This window comes from Rana temporaria, chromosome 4, assembly GCF_905171775.1.
Source record: "Rana temporaria chromosome 4, aRanTem1.1, whole genome shotgun sequence".
In the NCBI taxonomy this organism is placed as follows: Eukaryota; Metazoa; Chordata; class Amphibia; order Anura; family Ranidae; genus Rana; species Rana temporaria.
The window spans coordinates 14,811,555-14,833,601 of NC_053492.1; the positions used below are offsets into that span (position 1 = coordinate 14,811,555).

The 22,047-nt window shown below is 47.2% G+C and overlaps 1 protein-coding gene across 4 annotated transcripts in view; it reads right to left on the reverse strand.

Annotated features, from left to right (window-relative positions):
• The window catches only part of NRBP1 (nuclear receptor binding protein 1), a 49,971-nt gene that overhangs the window by 22,768 nt on the left and 5,156 nt on the right, over positions 1–22,047 (reverse strand). For all 4 annotated transcript variants that reach the window (XM_040347994.1, XM_040347995.1, XM_040347996.1 and 1 more), the window contains exons 2-7: positions 19,416–19,659; positions 7,958–8,080; positions 7,754–7,855; positions 7,378–7,467; positions 4,322–4,362; positions 939–1,033 (exon numbers count right to left, since the gene is read on the reverse strand). In XM_040347994.1, the coding sequence (XP_040203928.1) occupies positions 939–1,033; positions 4,322–4,362; positions 7,378–7,467; positions 7,754–7,855; positions 7,958–8,080; positions 19,416–19,604 (640 nt within the window). In that variant the 5' untranslated portion in view covers positions 19,605–19,659. The remainder of the gene's footprint in view (positions 1–938; positions 1,034–4,321; positions 4,363–7,377; positions 7,468–7,753; positions 7,856–7,957; positions 8,081–19,415; positions 19,660–22,047) is intronic.

The following is a 22,047-nucleotide window of genomic DNA, read 5'->3' on the forward strand; positions in this document are numbered from 1 at the left end:
GGACAGATGTCTTTTATACACATTAAAAGTCGTCGTTAGGAGAACCTTCTTACATTGACAGAACTAATCTGTGTACCACATGAGCACCTACTGTAACCAGTCTGTGGGGGACAGAATTATTGTTGGTTGGTGGGGATCAAATATTAACATTTTACTCACTGAACTGCAACTCCATTTATAATATTTGTATTGTGTTTTCTGGATTTTTGGTTGATATTCTGTCTCGGTCATTTAAAATACACCTATGATAATTATAAATGCTTTGATGAAGACTTCTTAGCCGAAACGAGTCAGCGTATAGCCTGTACCCAATAAAGGACTTTTATCCAAGAGCATCCGAGTTGCCAGCCCTTTTCCATTCAAGTATGATAATTATAGACCCGTCACTTCTTTGTAAGTGGACAAACTTGCAATATCTGCAGGGGATCAAATAATAAATTTTCCCCCGCTGTAACAACCTTACACCTAACATACACATCACCGGAACTCGCATTACCCCTTTTAACCTTACCACCCACATTACACATGCTGTGCTCACCAATATCTCGCCCAGCAGCCACACTCCACTGTACTTAAATAAAAAACAAAAAACACACGACCTGCCCAATCCAGAAGACCAGCAAACACTATCCTAAACTGGAAGCCTACATGACAGCAAATAAACGTAAACCCAATAAATGCTCGGGGGGGGGGGGGGGGGGGCATTATACAGTGGCACGTCCTGCCAGTGATCACTGGACCTTACTGCCCGGTCCCGGCAATGCTTCCCCCCCTAACCCGCTACAGCCCACCTTCTGCATATGACTTAGGAAGAGTCCAGACGTCATCTGTATGAAAAACATCGGGAGGGGGGGGCGCGGGACAAACAATAAAATGAGGGATGCGGGCACAGTGCGTGAGAAAAGACCAAAGAGGACGCTGGGAGCTCGGGCCCTTACCAGATCCAATTTTGATGAGTCCGTTGTGCTGGATGAAGATGGTGTCACAGGTGAGGTTCCCATGGATAATAGGAGGGTCACACGAATGTAGATAACTGTGGGGGAAACAGAAGGGGGTCACCTAGGATAAAATTCTACAGGTTGCATGTTTTGAGTTACAGAGGAGGTCTAGGGATAGAATTATTGCTCTCGCTCTAACAATCGTGGCGATACCTCACATGTGTGGTTTGAACACCGTTTTCATATGCAAGCGCTGCGCACGTATGCGTTCGCTTGAGCTCGACGGGGCACATTTTATTCCTATTACAAGGATTGTAAACATCCAATGTTATAGAAAAAAGCATGACAGGTCCTCTTAAATATGAGATCCGATGTCAAAAAGACCTCAGATTTACACTAAGATGCAATAAAAAAAAAAAAAAAAAAAAAAAGTCTCTAAGAGCATTGGGCGGAAGTGATGTTTTGATGTCGCTTCTGCCCTGCAGTGGTATGGAGACGGGGGGGGGGGGCATATTCCCCTCACTAGTCTCCATGCCACTGACGTGAAAAGGATCCGATTGCCTCCGCCGCTGCCGACGGCTACGATAAGCGGCAGAGGATACCGGAAAGCGTTGAGGGGGGGGCCTCTCCCACGACCATCCGCATGGAAGAAAACCATTGGGCTTTTAGGAAAAAACGAAAGACCCACCCCTTCTGAAGGAGCAGGACGACACTGGATGCAAAAAAGCGCCTTGAGGTGATTTAGTTTGCATTTGCAGCGCTATACAAGTTACTCACTCAATAGTGACCTTGCGGCAAAACCACTTGCAGAGGCCACTTTTATCAAAAAGCGGACCGTCTGCTCTTGAAGAGGATAAGGCAGCTAGCTCCTGCTATAACAACGGTATTCCTCTTCAAAGTAGCGACATAAAACAACGGCGGGTGGTCCAGAAGTGGTTAAAAAAAAAACTCAAACTGAGCCACACAGTGGAAGGGGGAAGAGTCACTGCTCCGACCCATTCTCTTGTGTGTCTAAAATCATCTTCAGCTATTGAGCTCTGTAAGCAACAAGCTTTATACTGTAAGAAACAACTAAAAAATGTGAACAGGAGCAGAGAATGCCACTTGTTGGCCGCATATAGCATTCGGCTATATTACATATCTACTTAATATATGAATATATATATTTATATTAGACCCTAAAATTATGTAAAATAAATCTGCACATTGCCTTTAAATGCCAAAAAGTTCAATGATTGGAAGCCTTCTCCCAGGATATGTTAACTGCAGATTTCCACACAATATTAGCTGCCACCTCTCTGATACTACTAGCATGGCAATCCTAGTGATCTGTACAGTATACATAAACAGTAGGGTAGATGGTGGTAGATCTGGGGATCAGTGTTGAGAAGCAGTGGGGTACACTGTAGCATATCAAGAAATCAGTGCAGGAACAGTACAGTAAACTGTGGCAGATCCAGGGATCAGTGTACAGGAGCAGTAGGGCAGACCATAATAAATCTAGGGAACAGTATACAGGAGCAGTAAGGTAGAACATGGAAGATCCAAGGAGCAGAGTACAGGAGCAGTAGGGCAGACCATAGAAGATCCAGGGATCAGTGTACAGGAGCAGTAGGGTAGACCATAGAAGATCCAGGGATCAGTGTACAGGAGCAGTAGGGTAGACCATAGAAGATCCAGGGATCAGTGTACAGGAGCAGTAGGGTAGACCATAGAAGATCCAGGGAGCAGAGTACAGGAGCAGTAGGGTAGACCATGGTAGATCCAGGGATCGGTGTACAGGAGCAGTAGGGTAGACCATAGAAGATCCAGGGATGAGTGTACAGGAGCAGTAGGGTAGACCATAGAAGATCCAGGGAGCAGAGTACAGGAGCAGTAGGGTAGACCATGGTAGATCCAGGGATCAGTGTACAGGAGCAGTAGGGTAGACCATGGTAGATCCAGGGATGAGTGTACAGGAGCAGTAGGGTGGACCATAGAAGATCCAGGGAGCATAGTACAGGAGCAGAGTACAGGAGCAGTAGGGTAGACCATGGATCAGTGTACAGGAGCAGTAAGGGTAGACCATGGAAGATCCATGGACCAGTGTAGAGGAGCAGTAGGGTAGACTGTGGTAGATTCAGGCATCAGTCTACAGGAGCAGTAGGGTACACATTGGAAGATCAGTGTACAGGAGCAGTATTGGTAGACAATGGAAGATCTAGGGATCAGTGTACAGGAGCTGGAGGGTACAAATTGGAAGATCAGGGATCAGTGTACAGGAGCAGTATGGTAGACAATGGAAGATCTAGGGATCAGTGTACAGGAGCAGTAGGGTAAACAATAGTAGATCCAGGGATCAGCGTACAGGGGCAGTAGGGTAAACCATGGTAGATCCAGGGATCAGTATACAGTAGCAGTAGCATAGATCATGGAAGATCCAGGGATCAGTGAACAAGCAGTGTGGCAGATCACAGAAGAGGGGCAGTCATTTTGATGATGGCAGATTATGTAATCAGTGTACAAGGGCAATATGGTAGACTGTAGTACATCTGGGATCAGGGTACAGGAACAATGGTAGATTTGGGGGTTTGGTGTACAGGAGCAGTAGGGTAAATGAAAGTACACATGGAAATCAATGTACAGGGGCAGTAGGGTAGACTATGGTACAGCAGCAGTAAGTTAGATGGCGGGAACATCCTGAGATCAGGGAACATCCTGAGATCAGTGTACAGGAGCAGCAGGGTTCACACTGGAAGATCAGGGATCAGTGTACAGGAGCAGCAGGGTACACACTGGAAGATCAGTGTACAGGAGCAGCAGGGTACACACTGGAAGATCAGGGATTAGTGTACAGGAGCAGTAGGGTACACATTAGAAGATCAGTGTACAGGAGCAGTAGGGTACACATTAGAAGATCCTGGGATCAGTGTACAGGAGCAGCAGGGTACACACTGGAAGATCAGGGATTAGTGTACAGGAGCAGTAGGGTACACATTAGAAGATCAGTGTACAGGAGCAGTAGGGTACACATTAGAAGATCCTGGGATCAGTGTACAGGAGCAGCAGGGTACACACTGGAAGATCAGAGATCAGTGTACAGGAGCAGCAGGGTACACACTGGAAGATCCGGGATCAGTGTACAGGAGCAGTAGGGTACACATTGGAAGATCAGGGATCAGTGTACAGGAGCAGTAGGGTACACATTGGAAGATCAGAGATCAGTGTACAGGAGCAGCAGGGTACACACTGGAAGATCCGGGATCAGTGTACAGGGGCAGTAGGGTAAATGATGGTACGACTGTAAATGGAACATTAAACAGATTGCACATCCATACCATTGCCACCAATGGGGCCACTGCAGCCTTCCACTTGTCATTACTAGACATTGGTTAGGTACTTACCTAAGCGCAGATAAGATCTGGGTACACCATCTCTTCCACGCCTGCAACGACAAACACACCACATTATGTACAGAAGCAGCAAAATGTATTAGCTCTAGGGATGCAGTGTACAGTAGGCTTTGGGTTTATGAGGTATTAAAATAGGGAAAGGCCATGGTGCCACAAAAGAGAGGAGACCATGGAGGTGAAGCGGGGACAGAGTGCAGAGGTTTTTTTTACATTTTTTTTTTTTTTTTATATAATGCTTTCTTTTTTTTTTTTTTTTAAGGGGGGTGTCAGTGTGCGTTTTCTTTAATTTTTTTATTTTCTACAATAATTTTTTTTATTCTTTTGTTTTTTTATTCTTTATTTTTTTTTAGCCCTGTTGGGGGGGCTTTGGTGAGATATCAGGGGTCTTAACAGAACTCTGAGACAGAGAAAGGGACTAGGGACACATGTTCCCCTGTCCCTTTCTCAGCAGCATCAGCTGCGCTGAAAATGAATGGAGAGAAGACGGCATCTTCTCTTCATTCATAAACTGAAACATTTGTAAACACAGGTTACAATGTTTCATTTATGTGAATAGACAGAGTCAGTGATCACTGACTCTGTCCATTCGGAGCAGTAAGGAGCCGGATTTACCGGCTCCTACCCCGCTCTCCATCCTGACATTTCCAGGGGGTGGAGGAGGAGCACGGAAGGGGAGAGAAACACGGCGGGATACACAGCAGCATACACGGGATACACGGAGGGAGGGAGACAGACTGCAGCAAAACGGAGGGGGGCTGGAGGAGGACACGGGACAGTCAGCGGTGATCGTGTGTGGATCACCGCTGATTTTAAAGCAGCTGAAAGCCGCGCGGGGGGAGGGGTGTAGAGAGAAGCGGAGAAATTAATTTTAAATCTATACAGCAGTGATCGGTGCTTGTAACTTCCCCACGCACTGATCACCGCCGACAGTACAAGTATCGGGTGAAGCATCGGGAGCATTTTCCCGAGTACAAGTAGTCAGGCAAATGCTTGGTATCGGGACAACCCTAGTGCAGAGGTTAGAAAGAAAAAAAAAAAAAAAGGAAGCGGGGACAGAGTGCAGAGGTTAGAAAAAGGAAGCGGGGAGCAGAGTGTTTGCGAAGGTAAGCGGGGACAGAGTGCAGAGGTTTGAGAAGGACAAAATACAGAATACTGAAGTATTGGACAGAATGAAGTGTGTGGAAACAACAGGCAGGGTATGGAACATGACAGAAATCAGGGCGTATTCTGTAGGACAAGTAGTGCACGGTATGGAGTATGAGGGGGAGAGCAGAGATGGGACAGGACGTAGAGGACATGGTTGGGGTGTATCAAATGGACGTATTGGACAGGATGGAGTGTGTAGACGAAGGAGGCAAAGATGGGACATGGCTGGGGTGTATCACATGGACGTATTGGACAGGATGGAGCGGGTAGACGAAGGAGGCAGAGATGGGACATGGTTGGGGTGTATCACATGGAAAGGATGGAGTGTGTGGACGAAGGAGGCAGAGATGGGACATGACGTAGAGGACATGGTTGGGGTGTATCACATGGACAGGATGGAGTGTGTGGACGAAGGAGGCAAAGATGGGACATGGCTGGGGTGTATCACATGGACGTATTGGACAGGATGGAGTGTGTAGACGAAGGAGGCAGAGATGGGACATGACGTAGAGGACATGGTTGGGGTGTATCACATGGAAGTATTGGACAGGATGGAGTGTGTGGATGAAGGAGGCGGAAATGGGACATGATGTAGAGGATATGGTTGGGGTGTATCAAATGGACGTATTGGACAGGATGGAGTGTGTGGACGAAGGAGGCAGAGATGGGACTTGACGTAGAGGACATGGTTGGGGTGTATCACATGGTCGTATTGGACAGGACAGAGTGTGTAGATGAAGGAGGCAGAGATGGGACATGACGTAGAGGACATGGTTGGGTTGTATCACATGGACAGGATGGAGTGTGTAGACGAAGGAGGCAGAGATGGGACATGGCTGGGGTGTATCACATGGACAGGATGGAGTGTGTAGACGAAGGAGGCAGAGATGGGACATGGCTGGGGTGTATCACATGGACAGGATGGAGTGTGTAGACGAAGGAGGCAGAGATGGGACATGGCTGGGGTGTATCACATGGACAGGAAGGAGTGTGTAGACGAAGGAGGAAGAGATGGGACATGGCTGGGGTGTATCACATGGACAGGATGGAGTGTGTAGACGAAGGAGGCAGAGATGGGACATGGCTGGGGTGTATCACATGGACAGGATGGAGTGTGTAGACGAAGGAGGCAAAGATGGGACATGGTTGGGGTGTATCACATGGACAGGATGGAGTGTGTAGACGAAGGAGGCAGAGATGGGACATGGTTGGGGTGTATCACATGGACAGGATGGAGTGTGTAGACGAAGGAGGCAGAGATGGGACATGGCTGGGGTGTATCACATGGACAGGATGGAGTGTGTAGACGAAGGAGGCAGAGATGGGACATGGCTGGGGTGTATCACATGGACAGGATGGAGTGTGTAGACGAAGGAGGCAGAGATGGGACATGGCTGGGGTGTATCACATGGACAGGATGGAGTGTGTAGACGAAGGAGGCAGAGATGGGACATGGCTGGGGTGTATCACATGGACAGGATGGAGTGTGTGGACGAAGGAGGCAGAGATGGGACATGGCTGGGGTGTATCACATGGACGTATTGGACAGGATGGAGTGTGTAGACAAAGGAAGCAGAGATGGGACATGGACGTAGAGGACATGGTTGGGGTGTATCACAGGGAAGTATTGGACAGGACAGGGTGTGTAGACAAAACAGGCAGAGATGGGACATAAAGTAGAGGAGATGGTTGGTAGGACAAGTATTGTGTAGAGGAGACAGAGAAGCAGACATGGGACAACAGAGAAGATTGGGATGTATTCTGTTGAAGTATGGGACAAGATAGAGTGTGTAGTGGAGACAGGAAGGAGACATAAATGTACTGGGGAGGTGGGAACCAGACAGGATGCAGAAGAAATGACCCTTGAGGGGACAGTGCATTGAGGAGAAGTCCCCCGTTACCTTTTCATTCATTGTCTTGTGGTTCTTCTTGGTCTTCTTCAGGAACTGTTTGAGGCTTCCAGAAGACATATATTCAGTAATAAATATAACCTGCAGGAACACATCTCATCAGAATCTTCATAGCAGCACACCTCAGTATAATGATAATCTTATGGTTTATTCACATAAAGCTATATGCATCAGAAGACATCTCAGGAACTTGCAGAACCCCCCTTCTGGCTCTACCTCAATCCCCATGATTGCATGCTGGCACCAATCGTCAATTCACTAAAGCACCCTACAAGAACTGTGGGTAGGCCTGGAAGGTGTGTGACAAAGGATGTATAGGTGGAACACAACCCGGGAAACATTAGAATACCCCATAAAGTCCACTTACCCGTGCCCGATTCTCCTTGACGTCTGCCCAGTACTTGTGGAACTTGACAATGTTCAGATGTTCCAACTGAATGAGGTTATCAAAAACCGCTTTCACCTTGTCCTGCAGCAAACGAGAGGGACAAATTACCCAGAATTCCAAAGGCAGAATTGTCTTTCGACTTCTCCAGCATTCATGTAGCTACACTACATAGGAGTCACTTACCTCCTGCAGCTTGAAGTTCTTCCTCTCGGAGAACTGCACCTCGTTCCAGACCACCTCCACCCCTTCTTCCGTGTCCATGGCCAGATAGGCACTGTCGATGCCAGGTACATTGCGCTGGTTCACCTGAATAAAAAGGACGGGGCACCATTAGATGACACAGATATGTCTACAGGAGGTTTATCAGTAAACATCAGTAGGGTGCGACACGGAAAGACAACGGTCAGCGTCCCCCCCAGTTTCTCACACCTTCTGGTTGTTCACAGCGTCTCCCCGCAGGGATGTAGCCCCAAGGGAGGGGGCGAGCGCGCTGACTAACCCCCAGCCAGAACGGTTCGGATGATGGGGGCAAGCTTACCGAGGAGAAACAGGAAGTGAGAAATTCAGACAAAGAAAAAAAAAACATTTAGAAGGGAAATCAAAGGAAAGGATAAGTGACCCAACAATGCATGAGCTTAAAGGAACCTATTTAGAAAATAAAAAACAAACCTTTACAACCCCTTTAACATGTCAAACACTTAACTGCGACATGACAGAGCGCCTCCAGATGTTAATCTCTCCATTGACATCCCCTTTGTTCTGCAAACAGACACCTTTATAAGACAGCGCTGGACACCACCCAGAGAAACAGATCCATACACTCCCTTTCCCAGACATAACATTATATAGAAGAAGCAATCAATAATGTGGATAACAAGATGTAAGAAGTGTAAAAAGCAGCATCCAGGAGGTGCCATACACACATCCACCAAAACGTATCACCTACACTGGAGACCCTCCCATACAGCGAGGACCATGGGAAGGAGAGGGGGCGGCAGGGCAGGCAAATGCAGCGGAGGAGGCTCTGCATCAGGAGCAGAACGATGAAGATGACGGCACATATAAGAATGTCGCTATGACTCAGGAGGGAGGACGGCACGGTGCCAACCACTTGGTACTTAACTCTGTACCAACCACTCTACACCTCCCTCTTTACTGAATGATGGGACATATCAACTCTTTACTAACAGAAGAAGGGGAGACAGAAGACGAGGGAGCGAGCCGAAGCCTGGGAAGAGGGAAAGAATGCAAGAGAGGCAGATGTATGGGGGGGGGGGGGGTTCAGCGCTGCACGCGGGGGAGGAGAAACAGCGCTGCACGCGGGGGAGGAGAAACAGCGCTGTGCGTGGGGGGGGGGGGGGGGGGGGGGGGGGAAAGAGAGGCTGGGGGGGGCGAGAGCGCCACGGGGGATTGGGGGAGAGAATGAGAGCGCCGCGTGGGGAGGGGGGGGGGGAGAGAATGAGAGCGCCGCGTGGGGGGGGGGGGGGGGGAGAGAGAATGAGAGCGCCGCGGTGGGTGGGGGGGGAGAGAGAGAGAATGAGAGCGCCGCGTGGGGAGGGGGGGGGAGAATGAGAGCGCCGCGTGGGGAGGGGGGGGGGAGAATGAGAGCGCCGCGTGGGGAGGGGGGGGGGGAGAATGAGAGCGCCGCGGTGGGGGGGGAGAGAATGAGAGCGCCGCGGTGGGTGGGGGAGGGGGAGAGAATGAGAGCGCCGCAGTGGGTGGGGGAGGGGGAGAGAATGAGAGCGCCGCAGTGGGTGGGGGGGAGAGAATGAGAGCGCCGCGGTGGGTGGGGGGGGAGAGAATGAGAGCGCCGCGGTGGGTGGGGGGGAAGACAATGAGAATGGGAGCCAGGCAGACCGAGAGCGAGAGTCCAGAAAAAAAGGCCAAGAGGCTGCCAAAAATATGCTTTATATAACCACTTGCCTGTAAAATATAAGCGAGTGGATACCTTGTCCTCGAGACAAAGTTGTCCACCTTCTTGTTGAACCTGAACGCCAACAGATCTACGTTGCGAGGTCCCCCATCTTTGACATATAGTTACATAGTTACATAGTTACATAGTTAGTCAGGTTGAAAAAAGACACAAGTCCATCCAGTTCAACCTCAAAAAAATAAACAAACAAAATAAAAAACACAATACAATCCCATACACCCAACTCCATACCCACAGTTGATCCAGAGGAAGGCAAAAAACCCCAGCAGAGCATGATCCAATTTGCTACAGCAGGGGAAAAAATTCCTTCCTGATCCCCGAGAGGCAATCGGATTTACCCTGGATCAACTTTACCTACAAATCTTAGTACTCAGTTATTTTATGTACATTTAGGAAAGAATCCAGGCCTTTCTTAAAGCAATCTACTGAGCTGGCCAGAACCACCTCTGGAGGGAGTCTGTTCCACATTTTCACAGCTCTTACTGTGAAAAAACCTTTCCGTATTTGGAGGTGAAATCTCTTTTCCTCTAGACGTAAAGAGTGCCCCCTTGTCCTCAGTGTTGACCGTAAAGTGAATAACTCAACACCAAGTTCACTGTATGGACCTCTTATATATTTGTACATGTTGATCATATCCCCCCTAATTCTCCTCTTCTCAAGAGTGAATAGATTTAGTTCTTCTAATCTTTCCTCATAGCTGAGCTCCTCCATGCCTCTTATCAGTTTGGTTGCTCTTCTCTGCACTTTCTCCAGTTCTCCTATATCCTTTTTGAGAACTGGTGCCCAAAACTGAACTGCATATTCCAGATGAGGTCTTACTAATGATTTGTACAGGGGCAAAATTATATCTCTGTCTCTGGAGTCCATACCTCTCTTAATACAAGAAAGGACTTTGCTCGCTTTGGAAACCGCAGCTTGGCATTGCATGCCATTATTGAGCTTATGATCAACTAAAACCCCCAGATCCTTCTCCACTACAGATCCCCCCAGTTGTACTCCCCCTAGTATGTATGATGCATGCATATTCTTAGCCCCCAAGTGCATAACTTTACATTTATCTACATTAAACCTCATCTGCCACTCAGTCGCCCAATTAGACAGAGCATTGAGGTCGGCTTGTAAATTGGAGACATCCTGCAAGGACGTTATTCCACTGCATAGCTTGGTGTCATCTGCAAAGACAGAAATGTTACTTTTGATCCCAGATCCAATATCATTTATAAATATATTGAAAAGTAAGGGTCCCAGCACTGAACCTTGGGGTACACCACTGATAACATTGGACCATTCAGAGTAAGAATCATTAACCACGACTCTCTGAATTCTGGCTTTCAGCCAATTTTCTATCCATTTACAAACTGATATATCCAATCCTGTAGACCTTACCTTACACATGAGCCGTGTGTGTGGAACTGTATCGAACGCTTTTGCAAAATCCAAATATATCACGTCCACAGCCACGCCTCTGTCCAGGGTTTTACTTACCTCTTCATAAAAGGAAATCAGGTTTGTCTGACAACTTCTGTCTTTCATGAATCCATGTTGTCTGCTGCTTAAATAGTTTTTTTCCTGCAAGAACTCATCCATGTGGTCTTTTATTAAACGTTCCAGTATCTTCCCAACTATAGAAGTTAGACTAACAGGTCTATAGTTACTTGGTAAAGACTTTGTTCCCTTTTTAAATATAGGCACCACATTGGCTCTACGCCAATCCAGTGGTACTATTCCTGTCATTAATGAGTCCCTAAATATTAGATACAGTGGCTTTGAAATGACAGAGCTCAACTCACCTAGGATCCGTGGGTGGATGCCATCTGGTCCAGGTGCTTTATCCACCTTTATTCTGTCTAAATATTTCTGGACCATATCACTTTTGAGCCATTGTGGATTTGGGGCTGTGTCACTCCCACCCCCATTTTGGACATGAGCTCCCCCATGCTCCATTGTATACACAGAGCTGAAGAAAGCATTTAATAAATTTGCCTTCTCTTTGTCCCCAGTCACCCACTCTAGATTATTTTGTAAGGGGCCTACATGCTCAGACTTCACCTTTTTACTATTAATATATTTAAAGAATTTTTTGGGGTTTGTCCTACTATCTTTTGCAATCTGTCGTTCATTTTGAATTTTTGCATCCTTGATTTCCTTTTTACATATCCTGTTATATTCTTTGTAACATTTAAACAACACTAGTGTTCCTTCATTTTTATATTTTTTAAAAGCTACTTTCTTATTGTTTATAGCTTTTTTAACTTTGTCCGTGAGCCACATAGGTTTTATTTTTAGCCTTTTAAACTTATTGCCCATGGGAACATACTTTGCAGTGAGGTTCCACACAGTCTTTTTGAAAAATTCCCATTTCTGTTCTGTGTTCATCTGTGTCAATAGTCCCTCCCAGTCCAAGTCCTGGAGAGCAGCCCTCATCCTTGGAAAATTTGCTCTCTTAAAATTTAGTGTTTTAATATTTCCTGTATGTATTTCCTGCTTATAGTTAACATTATGGCCAAGAGGATGTCGAGGTGAAGAGACCATTCCCCTGGAGACAACTGCTGGTGACTCAAGAAGTCTGCCTTCCAATTCTCTATTCCCGGAATGAAGACTGCAGGTATGCAAGGAACATGCCTCTCTGCCCAAGCTAGGATATGGTTCACCTCCCTCTGGGCTATGCAACTCCTGGTGCCCCCTTGGTGATTGATATAGGCCACTGCAGTGGTATTGTCGGATTGAATTCTGACAGGACAATTTCATAACCTGAGCGACCATGTCTTTAAAACCAGGTGTGCCGCCTGAATTTCTAGAATATTAATGGGCAAGGCCTTCTCGGTCTCAGACCACCTGCCCTGGACAGTCATCTCACCCAGGACTGCTCCCCAACCTGAAAGGCTGGCATCTGTTACCACCTTCCAGGCAATAGGGATGAAAGACTTCCCTTTCTGCAGATTTCTGGACATCAACCACCAACTGAGGCTCTGAGGCACCCCTGGGGTCAGATACATTGGCAAGTCCAGAGCTTAGATATTATTGTTCCAAGCGGAGAGGATATGGTTTTGTAACAGTCTTGAATGAAATTGGGCACATGGAATGGCTTCGAATGAAGCCACCATCTTTCCCAACAACCTCATGCAAAGATGAATGAAGGGATTTTTCTTTATCCCGATCATCTGGACCAGCTCCCTTATAGCGCTGACTTTTTCTTGGGGGGGGGGGGGGGGGGGGGAAAAAAAAAAAAAAAAAAACTTTCCTTTGGTCTGTATCTATGACCAGACCCAAGTACTCCAGCCTTTTTACCGGTCGCAGGGATAACTTCGAGATTGAGACTCCAACCCAAGTATCTCAGAGACTTGACTGTGCCGACCACAGATTGGTTTAAACCAGCTACCGACTGATCCACCAACAGCAGATCGTCCAGGTATGCTATAACTGTTATTCCCTGAGCCTGGCCAGGAGCAGGGCCAGAACCTTTGTAAACACCCGGGGTGCAGGAGACAGACCGAAGGGCAAGGCTACAAACTGATAATGATGTTGCTCTACTTCGAATCTCAGGAATTTTTGGTGAGCGGGGAAAATAGGTACATGCAGATATGCTTCCTTGATGAGGATTGATGCTAGCAGTTCTCCTCCCCGAAGGGTGGAGACTACCAACCGGATTAATTCTATGCGAAAAGAGTGAACATTTAGGAATGGATTCAGACCTTTGAAATCTAGGATGGGTCCGATATCCCCATTTGGTTTTGTCCCCGTGAAGAGATTTGAATAAAATCCCAAACCGTGCTCTTCTGTGGAAATCGTTACGATCACCCCTTGAGACAACCGGTCTAGTGCCAAAAAGAGACCTTCTCCTTACTGGATCTTTGAAAAATGCTTGTTCTCAGAAAACGAGGCAGTGGAAACTCTCGCAACTCTAGTTTGTAACCTAGAGATACGTTAGAGATGACCCACCTGTCCTGGATCTCCTCTTGCCAAGTTCCCGAGAACTGCAGAAGCCTTCCCCCCAACCGATCGTGTGGGGGCGCCCCTTCAAAAGGAGGCCTCTGAGACTCTGCTTAATAGGTTTCCGCCCCCAGGTCCCCTTGAGTCCCTGGGCTTGACCTGGTGTTTTTACTCTTGACCCTGACGGCGGAGGAGTGACTGCCTAGAGACTGATGTCCCTGGTACCGGCGGAGAGGAAGCCCGTTTAAAAGAAGTACGCCTACTCCTTTTAACGGGTAAAAGAATACTCTTGTATTTGTCCAAATCCTCCCCGAAAACAATCGTCCCCCGTATAACGGAAAACCAGCCAAAAGCTTCTGGCATGGCGCCTCGGCTGACCAATTTTTCAACCAAAGGATTCTACGCATGTGCACCAACAGGAGCGTCAGACGGGAGGCCCGATGAATAGAATCCTTAATAGCGTCAACAGCAAATCCTAAAGCCTTCGGTAGATGGGCTAAGTCTCGGGCTTGCTGAGCAGGAACCACCCTGAGAACCTGTTTCACCTGATCTTTTAGGGATTGACAAATGCCTATTGCTGCTACCGCAGGCTGAGCTACAGCACCTGCCATAGAAAAAGAGGTTTTCAATAAAGATTCCAGTCTTTTATCCGTTGGATCCCTAAACATCTCAACATTGTCTACTGGACAAGTTAGACACACATTATATATATATATATATACACATACACACACAAAGATAGCAGCGTCGACTGCTGGCACACTCCACTTTTTGGTGAATTTTTCCTCCATGGGATAAAGTACAGAGAATTTCTTAGGAGGGAGAAAAGGCTGGCACTGCGGAGGCATGACCAGGAAACTCAGAGACTGATGGTGATGCCTTAGGAGCCTTTTTTTGAAGAATTTGTCCCCATTTTAGCAGCCTTAGTCCCCGAATTCCTGGAAGATATAGTCCTAAGCACAAAAGCAGAGGTACAATAAAAAATGCATCAACTGCTGAAGTATAATCCAGCAAGAAAAGCTGCTATCCACTGTTCAGCAAAATAAAATGTGTTACTAGGGAGTGCCTGTATCAATCACTCACGTGCCCCCACCGCTGCTGTGTCCCTCCGTCAGCTCCTACCTCCACGAGGCAATGTTTATATGGGATGAACAGCCCTGCGCGTGCGAGAACGTGAATGCCAGGTCACTCGCACATAGCGCCGCGCTAAGCCATGTCCCTCTTCCCCTCCCCGGAACGCCCTCCGGCATTTAAATCTGCCGTTTCTCATGCGCCGCTCGGAAACCGGTGGGGAAGAGGGAGGGAAACTTCTCCAGGACCCCCAAGGAAAAAAGCTCTCCAGACGCCCGCAGGAACTGGAACTGTGCCCGACTGACGGGGGGGGTGGGGGGTCCTGGACTCCATTCACTGAAATCCCTCCCTTAAAGTGGAGGTTCACCCTAAAGCAATTATCCAACATAACATCCTGCATACTAGCGACATGTACAGTATGCAGGTATTTTTTTTTTCCCGCCGTACATACCGATATAGTGTGATTTTCTCCCCGGCTTCCGGGTTCTGATTCCCGCGGGACTGGGCGTTCCTATCCCTGGGTTAGATAATTGACATCTGGTGGAAAACTTCCCATGGCACACAAGGCGCGTCACCAGTTTTCCGTAAATAGCCGACCTGCAAGTCGGCTCTATATGGTGCCTGCGCAGTCAGCTCTACACGGCGGGCGCAGGCGCCGTATAGCGCCGACTCGCAGGTCGGCTATTTACGGAAAACTGGTGACGCACCTTGTGCGCCATGGGAAGTTTTTCACCAGACGTCAATCATCTAACCCAGGGATAGGAACGCCCAGTCCCGCGGGAATCAGAACCCGGAAGCCGGGGGGAAAATAACAATAACGGTATGTATGACGAAAAAAAAAAAATACCTGCATACTGTACATGTCGTTAGTATGCTGGATGTTATGTTAGATAATTGTTTTAGGGTGAACCTCCACTTTAACATCACCCGAATGGCTGCACACTGGATGGAAGGAACAGGTATGTTGCTTACACACCGCCTAGTGGCGATAGATAGGCATGACACATTTACTTAGAGAAGAAATCCATAAGTGAACTTTTAAAAGTTCCTTAGGAAAATCTTCACTTACCTTTTCCCGCCGCAGGAATCTGCCGAGAAAAAAATAAAAATAAATAAACAGTCAGACCCAACCTTCAGCCCATCACGGCGGGCTATGTCAAAGACCTTCAGGGACCGGATTACTTTTAATAAGGTTTCCACTCCCCTGGACCTGTATCGCACTTGGCCAGAAAAACTTTGGTATCTGGTACATAACCAAAAGCACTGGTTTCTCAGGTCCAGCTCTCCTAAGAGAAACCTTACAGGTAAAAAACCTTGCTCTTCGTTTCCGAGGCCCGGGTACCATCCCCTTTTGTCCTCAATGGAACTTGGCATGCATTTGGTTGCATAGTTCGGTTGATCCCAGAGGATCCTACAGCGGAGGTCTCAAAAGCACTTCCTTAACCAACACATTAGACACTGGCGAAAAAAAAAGGAGGTACTCCCTGTATGGGAGGGGTTATATAGGGGAGAGAAACAGCGCATGGGGGAGAGAAACAGAGAGCGAGGGTGCGGGGGAGAGAAAGACAACGGGAAGCTGGCAGACAGAGAGTGAGAGTCCAGAAAAGAAGACAAGGGGCTGACAAAAAGAGCGAGGCAAAACATTTTTTAGCACCCCCTACAGCTCCATCAGAGAACCTCCAATTGCACTTGGCATACAGAGATGGGCAGATTCCCATTGCTGCTGACAGAGATCAAACCAAGAATACAAAATCATCCAAAGAGGAAAAAATAATCATCCAAAGAGAAATGTGTGCGAATGAAAGTAAACTCCCAATACATGACCATTTACTAATCAACTACAGACTGACCCCCCCCCCCCCCCTACCAGAAAAGGGTTATAAATCCTCACAGACACATCCTGACTGAGCCTGCACAGACAGACGGACTGCACAACCACAGCCACACCTACAGAGGGAAAAGTTCACCCACTTTTGGCCTGTTACAGGAAGAGGAGTAACAACAGATCGACAGATAATAAAAAGAGAAGTTCACTCTCTAATCTTTCCTACAGATGGCTGAAGGTGTGACTGGCCGGAGCCGCGATGACGTCACTCCAGCACATGCGCTGTCACTAGTGGCATGATCGCCGCTAGCAACGGCACTCTCAGTGCGCCGTTGTCTACGGCGCATGTGCCGTAGACATCGGTGTCTTTCTTTTGAAAATATCTCTTAAACCGTGTGGGTTTAGAAGATATTTGTTGCACCTACAGGTAAGCCTTAATCTAGGCTTACCTGTAGGTTAACCACTTAAGCCCCGGGCCTGTTTTTCAGATTCGGTGTTTACGAGACTAAAACATTTTTTTTTTCTAGAAAATGACTTAAAACCCCCAAACATTATATATATATTTTTTTCTAACACCATAGAGAATAAAATGGCAGTCATTGCAATACTTTTTGTCACACCGTATTTGCGCAGCAGTCTTACAAGCGCACTTTTTTTTGGAAAAAAATCACTTTAAATTAAAAAATAAGACAACAATAAATTTGGCCCCATTTTTTTACATATTGTGAAAGATAATGTTACGCCGAGTAAAATGATACCCAACATGTCAGGCTTAAAAATTGCGCCCGCTCGTGGCATGGCGTCAAACTTTTACCCTTAAAAATCTCGATAGGCGACGTTTAAAAAATTCTACAGGTTGCACAGAGTAGGCCTAAGACTAGAATTATTCCTCTCGCTCTAACGATCGCGGCAATACCTCACTTGTGTGGTTTGAACACCGTTTTCATATGCGGGCGCTGTTCGCTTCTACGCGCGAGCTCGATGGGGTGCTTTAAAAAATTTTTTTGGGGGTTTTCGTATTTATTTTACAATTATTAACACTGAAATAAAAAAATTATCACTTTTATTCCTATTACAATGAATGTAAACATCCCTTGTAATAGAAAAAAGCATGACAGGTCCTCTTAAATATGAGATCTGGGGTCAAAAAGACCTCACATCTCATATTTAGGCTTAAATGCAAGAAAAAAAAAATAAACAGGAAAATTTGTCATTTAAAAAAATGACAACAAAAAAATTGTCTCTTTAAAAGGCTGGGCGGGACTGACGTTTTGACGTCACTTCCGCCCAGCAGAGCTATGGGGACGGGTGAAGGAGATTTTCCCTTCACTCGCAACCCCGCACAGCTGCCGAACGGTCCCGAGGGTGCAGGAGAGCGGCGGGAGGGGGGGGCCCTCTCCCGCCACCGATAACGGCGATCTCGCGGCGAATCCGCCGCGGAGACCGCCGTTATCGCCGACAGGACCGCCCACTGAAGAGATGAATATCTCGGTTGTGGCAGCAGCTGCTGCCGTTACCGAGATATTCATCTTCAAAGTGATGACGTATAACGACGGTGGGCGGTCGGCAAGTAGTTAAAGCGGTAGTTCACCCTCTCGTACTTGATGTTACCATCGAGACAGGCATTGTAGCGCGAGCTACAGTATGCCTGTCCCGATTTTTTTAACCCCGTACTCACCTCGTAGTCGTCCATCGTAGATTTCGGCTCCCGCGGGGAATGGGCGTGCCTATGGAGAGGGAGGATGATTGACGGCCGGCCCTGGCACGTCACTCTCCCCGAAGACAGCCGGAGTAGGTCTCGGCTCTTCACGGCGCGTGCGCACAGGCTATGCGCACGCGTCGTGAAGACCAAGCCTATTTCGGCTATTTCCGGAGAAGCGTGACGCGCCAGAGCCGGCCGTCAATCATCCTCCGTCTCCAGAGGCACGCCCATTCCCCGGTATCTTCGATGGACGACTACAAGGTGAGTATGGGGGGAAAAAATTCGGGACAGGCATACTGTAGCTCGCGCTACAATGCCTGATTTAAAGGTAAAAGAAAAAAAAAAATTTTTTTTCCCGTCGATAGGGTGAACCCCCGCTTTAAAGTGGTCTGTAAGGGATTACAACCACTATAAAAGACTTTACAGGTTTATCCATTTAGAGTTAACCAAGGACTACGGCCCTGGAATTATTGCTCCAACATTCATGAGGATCGCATATATTTTTTTTCTTCTAACATTATTACCATCAACCTCCAAAGTTGATAGCATGAGCAGGTGACAGGTACTCTTTATGGACCTAATGCCTCGTTGTGACCTTGACGTGCTTGTGGAAATGGGTGTGTGTGTGTGTGTGTGTGTGTGTGTGTGTGTGTGTGTGTGTGTGTGTGTGTGTGTGTGTGTGTGTGTGTGTGTGTGTGTGTCAGTAAAAATTTTCAAAGGAAAACCCTTCTTTCTCCAATCTTTATGAGGTTGGAGAAAGAAGGGTTGTCCTTCGAAACATGTTCACTCACTTCCTGGTCAAGGAATGATAGCAATGACCCCAGAAGTCTGTTCCCCAGTCCTGGGCTCCATGGAGTAACAGGAGAGCCAGGGAACCACCGTGGGCATCATCCATAGAGAGATACACTTTGAAAGCCCCGTAAAACTGATCACTTTTATTGGAAATTGAGAAATATATATATATATATATATATATATATATATATATATATATATATATATATATATACATATACATATACACACACACACACACACAGTTTGGCTGGAGTTAGACTTTAGGAACTACTCTTGATAGTCAGCTGACCATAGTTAAAGGTGCCACCCATACAGAGACACCAACACCGATGCATCATGTGCCAGTCTATCACATTCCTAGATAGGCACTAAATTAACCCACCTCTTCTCGCCTCTTCTGCCAGCGTCCACAGGGAGACTCCTCCAGAATCTCAGATTCGTCTTCACTCTCCTCCTCTTCCTCTTCTGCGGCTGCCACTGCCGGGGCGCTCACTGGAGGGGACATGGACGCCACACTTTCAGATTTGGGGTCAGAGCCTGTGCCCGCCGCTTTATTCTCCCCTTCTGACATTGCTTTAGATTGATTCAGATTCAGCAGATTCTGCCAGAAAGCGAAGGACCAGCGCCTGGAAAACACAAAAACACAAGAAGATCTGAGAGATGATACAAGGCGGCAGAATAAGACCCCTTTTACACTGCGGCGAATTGCAGGCGCTATTACGCTAAAAAAAGAGCCTACAAACCAACCTGAAACAGCGGCTGCCATTTCGCCAGTTTGTATAAGCCCAAGGGCTTTCACACTGGAGCGGTGTGAAATGCCGCTAAAAATAGCGGCATTTTACTGCCGACGCCCGTGCGCTGTCAGTGTGAAAGGGCTCTAATGCAACCACATTATTTTAGTTTCTTATTTTTACTTCTCCCTAAAAGATTTCAGTTTGTTTTTAAATTGAGTTGTACAGTTTATAGGTCACAACTATTTATGTTGGCAGAATGGCACGGCTGGGCACATGGACGTACAGGTATGTCCCCTTTCAGATGCCCAGCCGTGGGTCGCGAGCATACCGCCGGCGGCGCGCTCGCCACCCCAGTCCAGTCCTCCGAGACCGCGCCTGCGGGCCCGATCGCTGCCGGTGTCCCGCGATCGGGTGACTGAGAGGAAGAACGGGGGGAGGTAAGTGTAAACAAACCTCTCCCCGTTCTTCCTAGTGTGGAAGTCAGTGATTCCCTGTGTTAGGGAACGACGATCAGTGACGTCACACGCACAGCAACGCCCCCACCACAGTAAGAACACTCCCTTAGTACACGCTTAACCCCTACAGCGCCCCCCTCCGGGTTAACCCCTTCACTGCCAGTGTCATTTTCACAGTAACCGGTGCATTTTTACAGCACTTTTCCCTGTGACAATGGTCCCAAAAGTGTCCGCCACAATGCCGCAGTCACGAGGAAAAAAAATAAAAAATCGCTGATCGCCGCCATTAGTAGTAAAAAAAACAATTCTTAATAAAAATGCCATAAAACTATCCCCTATTTTGTAAACAATATACATTTTGCGCAAACCAAACGCTTATTGCGATTTTTTTTACCAAAAATATGTAGAAGAATACCCATCAGCCTAAACTGAGGGGAAAAAAAAGAAGTTTTTTTATATATTTTTGGGGGATATTTATTATAGCAAAAAGTAAAAAACATTGCATTTTTTTTTAAATTGTCGCTCTATTTTTGTTTATAGCGCATAAAATAAAAAAACGCAGAGGTGATCAAATACCACCAAAAGAAAGCTCTATTTGTGGGGAAAAAAGGACGCCAATGTTGTTTGGGAGCCACGTCGCACGACCGCGCAATTGTCAGTTAAAGCGACGCAGTGCTGAATCGCAAAAAAGGGGCCTGGTCCTTTACCTGCATATTGGTCTGGGGTCTTAAGTGGTTAAGAAACAAGTGTCAGACTTTAACCACTTCCCGCCCGGTCAATAGACAATTGACGTCCGGGAAGTGGTTCTGTTATCCTGACTGGATGTCTATTGATGTCCAGCAGGATAACATGCCGGCGCGCGCCCGTGGGGGTGGGCAGCACGGCAATCGGTGATGCGGGGTGTCAGTCTGACACCCTGCATCTCCGATCTCGGTAAAGAGCCTCCGGCGGAGGCTCTTTACCACGTGATCAGCCGTGTCCAATCACGATGTAAACAGGAAGAGCCGTTGATCGGCGGCTCTCCTGACAGGGGGGTATACGCTGATTGTTTATTAGCGTACCCCCCCTGCGGATGCCCACACTGTACCACCAGGGAAGGGGTGCAACATGTGGATGGCAGGGTATGTACCCCATGGCCATCCACATGTTAAAAAATATTTGCAATGGATGCCAATCAGTGCCCACAAATGGGCACTGACTGGCAACATGGGCACAACATGTAAAAAAGTGATGCCCAGCAATGCCACCATCAGTATAATCAGTGTCACCCCTCAGTGCCCACCCATAAGTTCCCATCAGTGCTGCCTATGAATGCCCATCAGTGCCACCTCATCAGTGCCCGTAATTGAAGAAGAAAGCTTACTTATTTACAAAAAAAGTTAACAGAAAAAAAATAAAAACTTCATTTTATTCCAAATTTTCGGTCTTTTTTTAGTTGTTGCGCAAAAGATAAAAATCGCAGAGGTGATCAAATACCACCAAAAGAAAGCTCTATTTGTGGGAAGAAAATGATAAAAATGTCATTTGGGTACAGTGTAGCACGATCGCGCAATTGTCATTCAAAGTGCGACAGCGCTGAAAGCTCAAAATTGGCTTGGGCAGGAAGGTGCATATGTGCCTGGTATGGAAGTGGTAACACTTCCTGCATGTTTGCTCCAAGAAGGAAGTTGGTTACAATGTTTCATGTTACAAACTTGGCAGGCTGCCCTTTTTTCTTTACACACACAGAGAAGTTTATCCCTTTGATCTAAGAAGGAAGCATTAGTTACAATGTTTCCTGCTAAGAACTTGGCAGACTGCCCCTTTCTTTTGACAGAGTGAGCAG